Source organism: Pseudomyrmex gracilis, unplaced genomic scaffold (genome assembly GCF_002006095.1).
Source record: "Pseudomyrmex gracilis isolate BER0280 unplaced genomic scaffold, ASM200609v1 scaffold_36, whole genome shotgun sequence".
NCBI classification, from domain to species: Eukaryota; Metazoa; Arthropoda; class Insecta; order Hymenoptera; family Formicidae; genus Pseudomyrmex; species Pseudomyrmex gracilis.
The window spans coordinates 961480-974341 of record NW_018020620.1 but is presented as its reverse complement, the minus strand read 5'-3'; the positions used below and the strand labels follow the sequence as shown (position 1 = coordinate 974341).

At 40.0% G+C, this 12862-nt stretch overlaps 1 protein-coding gene across 6 annotated transcripts in view; it reads right to left on the bottom strand.

Annotated features, from left to right (window-relative positions):
* The window catches only part of LOC109852830 (teneurin-a), a 249222-nt gene that overhangs the window by 18052 nt on the left and 218308 nt on the right, over positions 1-12862 (bottom strand). For 3 of the 6 annotated variants that reach the window (XM_020424349.1, XM_020424350.1, XM_020424351.1), the window contains 8 exons: positions 9903-10180; positions 6487-6606; positions 5264-5919; positions 4955-5168; positions 2978-3242; positions 1693-1823; positions 1349-1495; positions 803-1010 (listed from right to left, as the gene is read on the bottom strand). In XM_020424349.1, coding sequence (XP_020279938.1) covers positions 803-1010; positions 1349-1495; positions 1693-1823; positions 2978-3242; positions 4955-5168; positions 5264-5919; positions 6487-6606; positions 9903-10180 — 2019 coding nt within the window. Of the gene's footprint in view, positions 1-802; positions 1011-1348; positions 1496-1692; positions 1824-2977; positions 3243-4954; positions 5169-5263; positions 5920-6486; positions 6607-9902; positions 10181-12862 lie in introns of those variants that run through there. The other 3 variants (XM_020424353.1, XM_020424354.1, XM_020424355.1) reach the window with 2 other exon arrangements.

Here is a 12862-nt window from a genome sequence, read left to right as displayed (position 1 = left end):
ATCTGATAAAAATATGTGAAATTTATTTTAGAAACAATATATTTTTTAATAAAAACTGAAAAACATATATTTTAATTAACGTAACGAGTAACATCCTTCTCTACGTGAAATTATTGCTCATTCTGCATACGTTCAAAGATCACACAAAAGAAGAATTAAATAATTACAAAGAAACTAATATATGCCCCATCGTAAACTTTTACCACATATTAAAACGCGCGAGTTACGTTATGTTCATAACTCTCAATAACCATTGTGCAGCGTAACGCGACAAGTATATTTTCGTATATTAAAAATCCGTCAGGCCTGTAAATTATACTTTTGACATTAAAATAATGCTTTTTAGGAAATTCACTGCACATTTTGTAGACAAATTCGCGGTCTATCGTTTTGTCACAAAAGGAATGAAAGTGTTCAAACAAACACGATGATACGCGTGATTCAGACTAACGAGAAAAATGAGAAAAGTAATGCGCATGAAAGTCGTAAAAAGGTTAAACTATGACACGCAGCTATGCTATTTTATTTTCATTAAATGTTATATGTGTGTACAACGTTCGCGATCGACCGAGTCATCGCCGTTTAACGCATGTTCCTCAAACAATATAATTTGATGTCAAGATTAAATTTTTTCAAAAACTTTGCAAAAAATATATAATCTGAAAAATTTCAAAAAACGAAAAAAAAAACGGCCGGTTCCCGGTCGTTCGAACGTTAATCTCACTTATATTATGAAAGTAAGGAACTAGGCAAATTCTAATTTCGAATTTTAATCCGTCTGAGTGGAAATGATCGATCTTACCTTTCCGTGTACTCATCCATGTGAGCGTAACTCTGTACGCTGTTCTCCTCAACGAGGAACTTGACTCGCTGATAGAAGGACGCCGTAACGCTGGGCGGTTGTTTTCGGAGAAGAACGTCCACGGGATTATTACTAGCGAGGCACATGATGTGCTCTGAACAAGCGTCGTGCGAGCAGCACTCGCTATCAGAACAGTCCAACATGCCATCTGAGAAAAGCAATCTGTTAGATATTCATTCGAGCACATCTTGCTGTTTAAGTGAATTTTATTTTTTTCCGACCAAGTCCTGTTTTCTAAATGTTTATACTTAAATATTGAGAGCTTGATTAAAAGAATTAAATAGAAGAAAAACTTCAAGTTGTATAATTTTGTTCACGTTGATATTGTAATTTTCTTTCTAGTTTGTTGCCACTGCTTTTTTCTTATGTGCGCGTGTGCGTTAAATCGCAATATCACTATATATTATTTTTATTATTCCCTCAAAATTTATTTTTTTTCTTTTAAAATTCAATAGATCTCGGTGTTTTTTTAAATTAAAAGCTCACCTTCGTCATTGTCAACGTAATCATTACATTCTAATTCGAGTCGTATGCTGCAATCTCTACCAGCCCATCCGGTCGAGCATTCGCAGCTGTATTCGCCGTCCTGTAATGCGCAGAGACCGTGGCGACTGCATCCATTTTCACATCCGGCTATTTAAAAAAGAAAACACACTAGATCTAACAACTGTAGTCGATAATCTCAATTATTTTTGGATAATATAACATTGTGCGTTTAATATATATATATATATATATATATATATATATATATATTGTATATATGTATATAACATGTATATATTGTGTGTGTATAATAGAGCAAAGTAAAGCACTGTTACTTAACGTACGTAATGTGCAATGTCTTCCGTTCCATCCTTGACTGCACACGCAGGTTCCGTTCTTGCACTGACCATGCTCGGCACAACGCGGATCGCACGGTTTTTGATCGCATTTCGTTCCGGTCCAATCGTCGTGACATCTGCAAATAAATTATCTCATATTTCACATTACGTTTATAAACATTTATCGTGTGCTCGTTTTTATGACAATCAAGATAAAAAGAAAACGCTGCGACAACGATTTGATTTCGTTATATTAATGACGGGCCGGATCTTTCTTTTAAAAAAAATTACACGTAAATACGTTTTTAACGAGATTTGTTAAATGAGAATATCGCCGAATGTAATATCATTTCTCGCCGTTTATACTGGCCGCAATAAAAAATGCGAGTTTGAACCGAGTTTTGAAGTTGTTCCGTGCGAAACTTTTTGCACTTAGAGCCTCTTTTACGCCAACTCTCGGAGATGTCACGAGAGGGGGTGGATGAGCGTCAGCTTTAGAATATGAGAAAGGAGATCCTCTCCCGCGTCCTTGATTCTGACAAAGGAAAGTAGGAAAGGGACGAGAGGACGGTCCTTCGAGTTGTGATAAGTTGGCGCCTCATAAGACAGAGGCGCCTTTTTCTCGCAATTTTTCACCTTTTTAGCTTCAACTTTTGTGCCCGTGATCCTGCGAGCAATTTACTCATTTTTAGGCCATTCTTCGCCCGTATCCCACAATATTTCACCGTCTCGACAAAACGTTTCTCTCTCTCTCTCTCTCTCTCTCTCTCTCTCTCTCTCTCCCTCTCTCTCTTTCCACTTTAGTATAAATTACTATAAATGTTCGCGACATGCTTTCCTCATGCATTAGTTATTTAAAACTTTATGATTTTTCTGTTCTCAGTTCAACGTTATCTATTCGCTTAAAAAAATTGCTAAAAGTTTGCACATTATGCTATATAAAATACTGTGCGGTAAATAATTGCCATGTTTGAACGATTTTGCAAATCTTTCTCGTAGACTAATATAAAATAATGATCTCGTACACGAAGTGGGAATATCACGCGACGACGAAGAAAAAAGAGAGAAAAAAAGAAAGAGAAAAATTACGAGGAATCCCTTCAGTCTGAGAAAAACAATCGAGAGTGGAAATGGATGTCACTTTCTCTTGATCTCAATCGCCCGCTGTCGAAAGAGCGTCGGCTAACCCAATTCCGTAATCTCGGTCGCACTATCCATGAAGGATCCATAAAAGAATAAGCCAATATATAAGATATGATATATATATATATATATATATATATATACTGACTTGCAGCGACCCTGCTCGCAGGATCCATGAAGCCCGCAGTCCAGACCGCAGCTTGGTTGCGAGCAATCGACCCCGGTCCAGTGCTCCTCGCAAACACAGGCCGCGGATTCGAGGTCGTACGTGCCGTGATCGGAACAGCCTGGCAGACACTGGTACACCTGCTGGTCGACCTGATTACACCTCTCGCCTTGCCAGCCGGCCTTGCAATAGCATTTGCCAGAGACACAGGCGCCATGACCGCTACAGTTCGGATCGGGACAGTCGGCTGAAAGTTGAGAAAAAAAGCAAATTGGTCGATTCGAGACAATCGCCCGGTTTTACCGAGGGCATCCCTTCAGTTATCAAGCTCTTCATTCATCCGCCCGTCACGCCTGCCCGCTGCTGATTGCGTCCATGGCGTGGACGAATGGACCAACTTTTTAAATTATAGCATCGGAACAATTGCATTACTCCCGCGGATCTCACTCCTGCCCCGGGGAAATTATGAAACTTAATTCCGGAGCGTCCTCGGCGCGCGACGGCGCGCTCATGCTCCGTGTTATATGTATATATATATATATATATATATATATATATATGCGAGAGATGAGAGAAATTCCTGGTGGATTCTTCTTGCATTATGTATGCACGACGTTCATCAAATGGGATCATAGATTTGTTCGTTTTCATTAGAAGCAAACCCGGAATATACACGCGCTCGTTTGCGTTGTCACGAGAAGAGAAAGTGACGATATTAAGATACAACACACTATAATATCAATTTGTACGCGATATACGTGATTTATGCAAAACTGTTCGCAATAAGCAAAAATCAAATATTGTTTTAAAACTTACACATCATAAATCTTAAAAGTAAACGATGAAAATCTCAGTATCTCGATTCGCGGAGAGTTCGAATGATTCTTTACGGATTTAGCCAGTTAGTTCTCATTTGCCATCGTGTCGCGACTGATGCAAATTTATTCCGTTCCTCGAATTTATCGTTCCTACGATTGGAGCTGACATATTCCAGTGACGTGGAACTAATATCGTTTTCGTCTGCGTTTAGGAAAAAGCGACGGGCGAACGTATCTCTAACGAGGACCGTGAGAATGTCAGAGACGAAGCGTCTCGTTCCCGGCGAATAATCTCGTCATTTATATCGTACGTCATTCGGGCCCCCGGAAGTTTCCCGAGTGTGAAATTATAACGTTATCGAATGCGGCGGCGGCGCGCACACAGTGCACACACGTTTGGTGCGTTGTGTATTATTCAAATTCCCGCGAAACAATATGAAACTAATTGTCGCGCCGAATTGGCACGGCTTGACCCATATGTAAATTTGGAGAACTCCGCGTGCATTAATTATAGATTGTACATAGCCCGGCTGTGTTCTCTCCACCGACGGGGGCTCTGCATTACTAATATCTTGAATCTCCTCGGATAGAAAGCCGGGGACGCTTGAATTATGGGAAAATTAATGGTACCGTGACAAACATGAGGAAATAACGCTCCGGGGTAGAAATAGATGTTCGAGGTAAATGTTCCCGCGCCGGCAACTTCCGCTAAGTTGTTTTTAAAGCTGAAAGACGCGCCATGACGCGCGCGTTCCGCGACATCGCAAATCGCAATTCCCAATATTTTTCAAACAATTTTTCGATGAGAGATAAAATCTGTTATCGTTATTATTCCTCCAAATTCAGAACAAATACGAGGTGTTGTTGAAGTTTTTTATTACATAATCCAAAACGTAATTTTAACATGTTGACTTTACAATTAGATAACTTCGTTTGCAACGCTGTTTTTGTATCAACATGTTATTTTAATATGTTAACTAAATTATATTTTGTTTTTCTTCAAAAACTCATAATAAAATTTTAGGTTTTCCTCTCCAAAAAAATCAATTCGAGTTAATTCATATACGAATATAGTCAACATGTTAAAGTGCGTTTTGTCAGATCGATCGATTTTTCTTTGCTACAAGTGTCGTTGACTTACGTTCGTCGCAGAAAATGCCCTTCCAACCCGGATTACAGACGCACGATCCTCTCACGCACTGACCGTGCTGATTGCAATCAGGAACTTGGCAATCACCTAACGGTATGTCACATTCGGCGCCTTTCCAGCCCTCCTCGCAATGACACATACCGCCGCCGTATTGTCCGTGAGAGGAACACAAAACCGGGCACACGCTTTTGCTGCAATCAGCACCCTGAAATCACAACGAGATATCGCATTCTACAGGTTTCCACTTGATATATTAGACAATATGTTTACGAGGATTGATGAGAAACCAAGAAAGCGCACCTGATATCCGTCTATACAGTCGCATTTGCCAATGTAGCACGATCCACGACCGGAACAATCGTTTGGACACGTTGTGGAAACTCCCTCGGCTTCCGTCACGACCAATGTAACCTTGTAAGGCTGCAGCTCGTCGTTATATACGGACAAAAACCAGTCACCGGTGTCGAAATATTGCAACAGACTGACGTTGACCATCAGCGGTTCCACGATGTCTCTCTTGACGAGCACGTGTTGATAGGTGGCCGGCTGCGCCATATTTCCCGTATAAACGTCCTGTAAATTGCTGGACTTCATAAAACTCACAGCCTCCGCCGTGACGTCTCTCTTTAGTCTGTGCACCACCCTGCCGCCCTTAACGAACTCCACGAAGTCGTACTGCGTGACGCTGGGCGCGACGTTCCGCCTGCCGTACACGGCAAAGTTTGCGCCCCACGGCAGGGTCAGGTTCAGCCTAATGAATGCCGGTTGCTTGTTACGAAACTCGGTGTTCCAAAAGTGGTACGGTTGAATGACAGCGGAATGCGCGACGTTGTAGGCCTGCAACTCGAGAACGGCCGGCCATTGTTGCGCCGATTGCTGAATCTGCGGGTCGCTTTGCTGATCACCGGCGCTATCGGCGGCGCTCGAATGCTCCGCTGTGCTTGTTGGCAGTGATTCTGAGCAAATGTATAAATTGTCTAATAACTTAGAGATATAAATTAGGTCGAAAAAAAATTACAAGAAAATTTTTCTATCTTTACATCGCGCGTGCTAAATTATCTTGTAGGCAAAACCGGCAAACACTTGAAAGGAATTGCAGATATACGTGTATTATTTGAAAAACAAATATAAATTATATGACTTCGTACATATGTTTAAAAATGTACACATGTAAAACCAAGTCACAAAATTACATGTTTTTTAATTGTCAATATTACTCGGCAGTTTTTCTTTCTTTATCGCGCGCTCCGCTCCAAATCCGTCAAGTTTTCTGCGTCTCTTCATAACAAGCGCAAATAACTCAATTATTCAATTATCCTTCCGAATTGATGCGGATCGCATCGTGTAACATCTTTACGGCAAATGACATTTGGATGCGCGACGATATAGTCCTTACTAAAGGCATTATATCGATGAAATGTTCATCCAGTCGCGCTTCCCAAAAGCAATTACCGTATGACGCTGTACGCGAGAGTATTTACATCATGCAGAGTAGATGCAAATTAATACCGCTCGATATTTACCTTCTGTGGGTATCTGCGTGGATATCGAGTCGTGAATGTGTGCGTTTTCATGAGTGACAGTCTTGATATCTTGAACCAGAATGCAGTTAGTACTGTCTACCTGGCGCATAGAACTCACTGCTGAAAGGTAAACAGAACATCCACGTTAAGATAAAAATCTTATCTTTGTGACCGTGATATTACAATCTATAGTCTTTCTATAATTTACGTAACATTTATTATATAACAAAAAAAATATATAAACATTTATCATTAATTATTACATATGTCATACTATTATTGTGTTGTTGCATTATTAGTCGAGAATTTAACATTATCACACATGCATAGTATTTATAAATTTTTTTAAATTTGTGTATTTTACTGTAATATAATATTAAGAAATAGTTAAATTACACACGGATAATTAAACTTATTTATACGTTTCTTTGTTCAACATATTACACGTGACGTGTCTATTTTCTCAGAGATTCTTTCGATCAATGGTAACGCCAGTCGACTATTATTTGACGGCTTTAAAAGATAAGATGGAGAAAAAAGAAAGAAATCTCCATAGAGGCCTTACATACAATTCCGCGTAGAGATAAATGTTATGTTTATAATGTACGGCCGGTATTCTCTGCACAAAATAGCATCGCCATGCGACGCTTTTATGACGTCAGGAATCAAGAACGGCTTTAGCTTGAATGTCCGTGAGCGCAGCCTAATGGGGTTCATAAATTCGAACAATCGCTTTCGAATTACGATGGCAGACTAGATTTCCCATGACAACCGAGATTTCCCAATCTTTTTGCTTGAGTAACTTTTAATGCAACGTATCCGCGCAATAAAATTCGAGATCTTACCATCTTACGGTTTCAACTGCACTTGTACGTTATAGCATTATATATCTTTGGATAACTGCCTTATCGCAGATCCAAAATTTTTTGGAGCAACAAACAGAATAACGTTTCAGTATCTCTCCGCGGTTTATTTATATTATTTTTTTTTTTTTTTACGAGCAAAATAGCGCCGATGTATATAAATTTCACACTCGTTATGCCGAATGACTAATGACACGTCCCAAGAGTCTCGCGCAATTTATATTAATGTTGTGTCTGCGCGATAAGTGTGCAAGTTCGTTGAATTTAAACATCATGATAAATTCGGCAATAAAACCCTTATCCGTGGCAGGATATTGCGGTTTAATTAATTATCTGTCTCGTGCGCGCCGCGAGCACCACGAATTAATTACGCGGTTTAACGAGAGTTTTTAAAAAGAGGCGGGAATCCCGCAATCCCTTCTAACGACCTCTTGGCTTATCAACGCAACAAAACACCGATAACACATAATTGAATTCACGTGTTATTACCGCGCGGATGAGTTGACAAATCGCGATTCGCCGATGTGTGTACTCTCCAGCGTCGATATATTTAATGACTTTACCTCTCGCCTCCTCCTCTACCCCTCCCCCCCTCCTGGTTTCCTTTCTTTCCGTTCGCGCGATATTATTTCATCGCCAAGCTATTAAGACTGTCAAATTTGGGAGCGTTATAAACTGGCGCAGAAAATTCAAAATGGCCTTCGTAACACGAAAATTGGGAGTGGTTGGAAAATCCGTCATGTCCGTCTGTTTGCTTGTGCAAAGAGAAATGGGAAGACGCAAAGGACAGCGGGCACGTTTAGTGGTGGCGCGCGCGAACAACTTTTTCAATTATATACTTCCGGATCGATGTATAGAACGATTCATTCCCGAGAATGATTCCCGGATTATCGTAGGATTATCCATCCCCGTCGATCCGTTTCACACACACATACACACATCACTTCCGCTCGTACACGTTATAATGAAATGTTTACAATCGATCCGTCTACCCTTTCGTTCCGATTCGCCGAAGCGTGATTTCAGACACGACAGCATTATCGAGTTGTGCTTACAATGTCGCTATTATTGACGAGTTAAACTACTGAATGGCATAATTTATGACATTTCTTCGTCACGTGAAACAAAGGAATCAATCAAATTGTAATTTTTAATCAATCGCTCCGATTATATCGCTCGAGAGCGATCGCTATCAATTGTCGCTTATCGTTTTGTAAATAAATCCAGATGAAATGGTTTGTTACGAGACGATTTTGATTATGCGAGAGCCACAGACACGCACGTGTCAAATTATCGAGAAGCAATTCGTGTGCGTTCCAAAACGAGAGGGAGATGAAGTAAAAGAGAGCAGGAATTTAAGCAGAATTTTGTCATTATCAAGTGTGCGTGTACGACGGTCTGACCTGCAACGACCGTAAGAGGTATAGGGATGCGAAGCGTGGAAGGGAGGATATAACGTGCGAGATCCAGGATAGTGGATGCAGTAGCAAACAGGCAGATTGGATTCCAGACTCGATTTACTGGAATGCAGAAATAACAGCTGGTGAACGGTCTCCTCTCGAGGCCGAGAGCCGACTTTGCAATCTCCTTCCGCCTTCTCCCGACATGCGGAACGAGCGAAGAAAGAAGAATATGAACGTCGGGAGAAAACAGTTCCTTCCTGAAGAAGAAAGTAGAAGGAGAATGTTGTATATAGATTCGCGGGACACACAATGCCCGACTCTATGCGTGTTTCTCTTTTCTCGCAGTAAATCTCTTCAGTTCCTGCGACTTCGGATGATAAAGTCATGAAGCGGACTTTGATCGTTCGGACTCTTGAATTGCTCGCGAAATATCAAAACACACGGAGAAGCGGCGGAAGAGAAAGAGGCACCGAGAAGAAGAAGAAAGTAGATACGATCGTAATAAATCTAGAAAATTCAAATAATCGATAACATTGTTTTATAAACAATTCGCTGTTTCTTTCTTTAAAAAATAAGGTGGAAATATAAATTATTGCATACCGATATATTCGTGAGTTTCATTTAATTATAATTTACATGATTACGTGAAATTCGTCATGCCTTCATACGGAATGTTATGGTGTCAGTCATATGTATAATACCCTTCTGCGTATAGGGATTAGCGTGGCGCAGTAATGTCGGCGTTCCGATGGATTTTAGCATTAGGTGGGTTGGGGTTAGTCGTAACGAGATTTGCAAGTTAATAATGAATTATTGTACCGTGAATTTCGGGTCAGCCAGCAATAGAATTGCGTGAACTATCCGATGGTGTGTTACACCAGTCGGACGTACGCTCTGGGATTAATAAAAACAGCTCATTTACATTTACAGCGCGGCTAAATACTATTTACGAAATGATGACATTAAACAGCCCCTTGCTGTCGTATATATCACAAGAATAAATTTAATTATAACTCGAAACAATTTGCAGATGGTTTGATGCTTATTCAAGATTAATTAGCACAATCATCAAAATTTTATCTCTCTCTTTCTCTGAGTTGTCAACTTTATATCAAACGATTTTGTAGTGATATAATTATGGTAAACTTACCAGCGAAGTACGCTAACATAGCCGTTAGCGCTACAGCCAGGAGAATCATCGCGATCGAGAAACATTTCCAGGAGCATCTGTGCTGACAACGTTTATCGATATGAAAGCGCGACGGCGAATACGGGGAGTAGTGCGGCACCGCTGCGGCGCGAAGCGGAAAACCCGGCATCACCATGGCCTGGCTCTGCGCGCCTACCGTGGCGGTACCGCCATTCCCGGCACCACTTAAACCGCCGCCCAGAGAACCCACTGTCACTTGCTGTTGCGGTGGCGGAAGCCTGAAACAAACGGTAATAATCGTTTGTAGAATACTGTCTAAAGAGCACATATGAAAATTCTATCATTGATAACGCACATAACACACGTCCGGAAAGATAAATATATACATATGTATGTAAATATATATTTACATACATTTACCTACATAAAATTATTTGAGTATTTCTAGATAATTCACACTTGACGCATTAATAACCGCAAATGGAATGATTAAGTGCAACGTCGATCAATATCTTTCACGTGTCTCGTTTAATACTGATTATTAGTTAAATTTATACCGATACTCATCGTTAGCGTATCGGAGTGTTGGATAATAAATGGGAGGGTTGACTGTACCCCGAGCGATTGCGCTTGTGATCTGATGTCGCTTCGAGGGCTATATCGTACTGACGATAAATCGACGACCAGTGCCTGTTCGGCGCACGTGTGCCAGCGGAGACGTGGCCATCGTTGAGGTACATAGACCTCGGTGCATCGACGATGTACGTTCGGGGATGCAGATAACGCTGGCCTTATAAAAGATGCAGGTGCTGCCATTAAGCTCGACATGGCGTGCGTCGCGTCTGTATATCGCGTGTGTATTGCGCTGATGCACGAGAGATATTCGCGAGCTTCAGCTTCCGAAAAATGCCGTTCACGCGAGAGATAGTGACAAAGTTCAAACTGCTTGTTCCGAACTCGCGCGCCAAAAACTTCCTTTTCATTATTAACGATATTGTTTTTTATCTTCATTTTTCCATCAAAATGGATAAGCGCCAATTGAAAGTAGCCAAATAAAAATAAATGTTGTAAAACATTAGATATTTAAACTATACGCTGTCTACAGAATACGTGTAAATTTTTGATGATTATACGGATTTAGAAAAATATACAGTACGTGCGACTCACGATTAAATTCCGCACGAATAACTCTATTGTCTCTCAGACAAATGATTGTTCTCAGCAGTAAATATAAAAATATTAATCAAGAGTGTTTTGTTGTTTGTAATTTTTCATCATTACTAAAAGACTTTACAGCCGTTTTATACATAAACATAAACAATATTCCGGATCTAAGTCTGAGAGACAAATATCTCGCGGATTGTTCGAAGATGTGAGCGCCTCTTGTTATTTAGAAAGAATCTTTGAAACGCGTCGTGCTTTCGCGCAATTTATAAGTTGCTTAATAAATCCGGTCCGACAAATATCATAAATAATCATGGTTGCTCTAGCATTTCCTATAAACATCCGCTCATATTTCCCGAGGCAGGAAGCAATCAGACGCGACGTTGAAAAAATATCTCTGGCAAAAGTCCCGTGTTCTTCTTATGCGGCAACGCAGGAAAAAGGAAATACGCGAGAAAGAGAGAGAAGGAATCTCGCGGCAATAAATATTACTTTTTCCTTGGGATCATTAACTTGGGAGCGGATTTCGCGCGCGGCGTAAAATTAATTTACTAAAAGTATATCGGCACTCTTCGAGTCCGACAGAAATCGCGACAAGAAAAAACCTAATGGCAAAATAATGGGGATATTTTCACAGCTGGATATCAGCCAGAGAAATAGTCTTATGTATGGTCTCTGGAATCATCCAGTGAGAGATATTTGACGAATCATTCAATCAATGTCGCAAAATTCGATTCAATGAAGATACACAGCACCAAGATGTAGGTGTATGTGTACATATTGTACGTGTCTTTAAACTTTTTATCTACTTCTTTCTATCTCGAGAGCATAAATAGTTCTGCACATAAAAAAAGAAGTTTCACCAATAATATCTTAAATACTTTTTTGCTTTATATTTAAGACTTTAAGTAGATTTTCAATGTCATACACAACATAGAAATAAATTTTCCGAGAATTGAAGATTAACATAAAATTGCGCATATATTGACGTAACATATCCTCCATGTTATGGAGTAATCGACAAAGCTGGTTCAATACTTCCTCTTTTTTTTGCATCAACTCTCACAATTAATTCACGAGAATTTGCCTTTACTTTCGTATTTCGTCTAACTTTTCGAAGTAAAACTCGGCGAGGTTTTCCCTGGGAAATAAATATATCTAACTTTCTGGCTCTGCTGTAAGAACCTCCGCTCCGGATAGATGTGTATGTATACGCGTGCCGTCACCCGGATTCTTGATTGCACGTAACAGACAAATGAAGCGAGGGGAGTGGCTGAAAATGAGATAAACTAGGAAAAAGAAGAGAGAGAGAGAGATAGTAACGGGAAGATACACTACGGAAGAACGTAGTAAGAAGCAATTCGACGCGTTCACGCCGCGGTCCCTCTCCAAAGCCGGGTTAATCCATTTGTGCGAGTAAATCGGTTAGATGGAATTGGGTTATATTTCCTAATCGATACGATGGATTAAGTTACCGGTCGATGCGTCCAATAGCACGTCGGTCACGACACATGGCTCTTTCTTCGGTAATTAACAACGGAGAAAATAAGATATAGAACGCTCGTTTTGTAATAACAAATAAAAATATAAATATAAAACACAAATAATTGACGTTTCTACGATATTATTGTAATCGTTTATAAAGCAGTATATATAATTCAATATGTTTTTTAAATATTATTAGAATTATTTTTTTTTTTGCACAATTACCAGAATGTACATTTTGAAGTGTTGATTTTAACGATCTGCGATTTTTCTCAGCTAAACTTGCTTGATTCAGAAATGCAAAGCTAAAG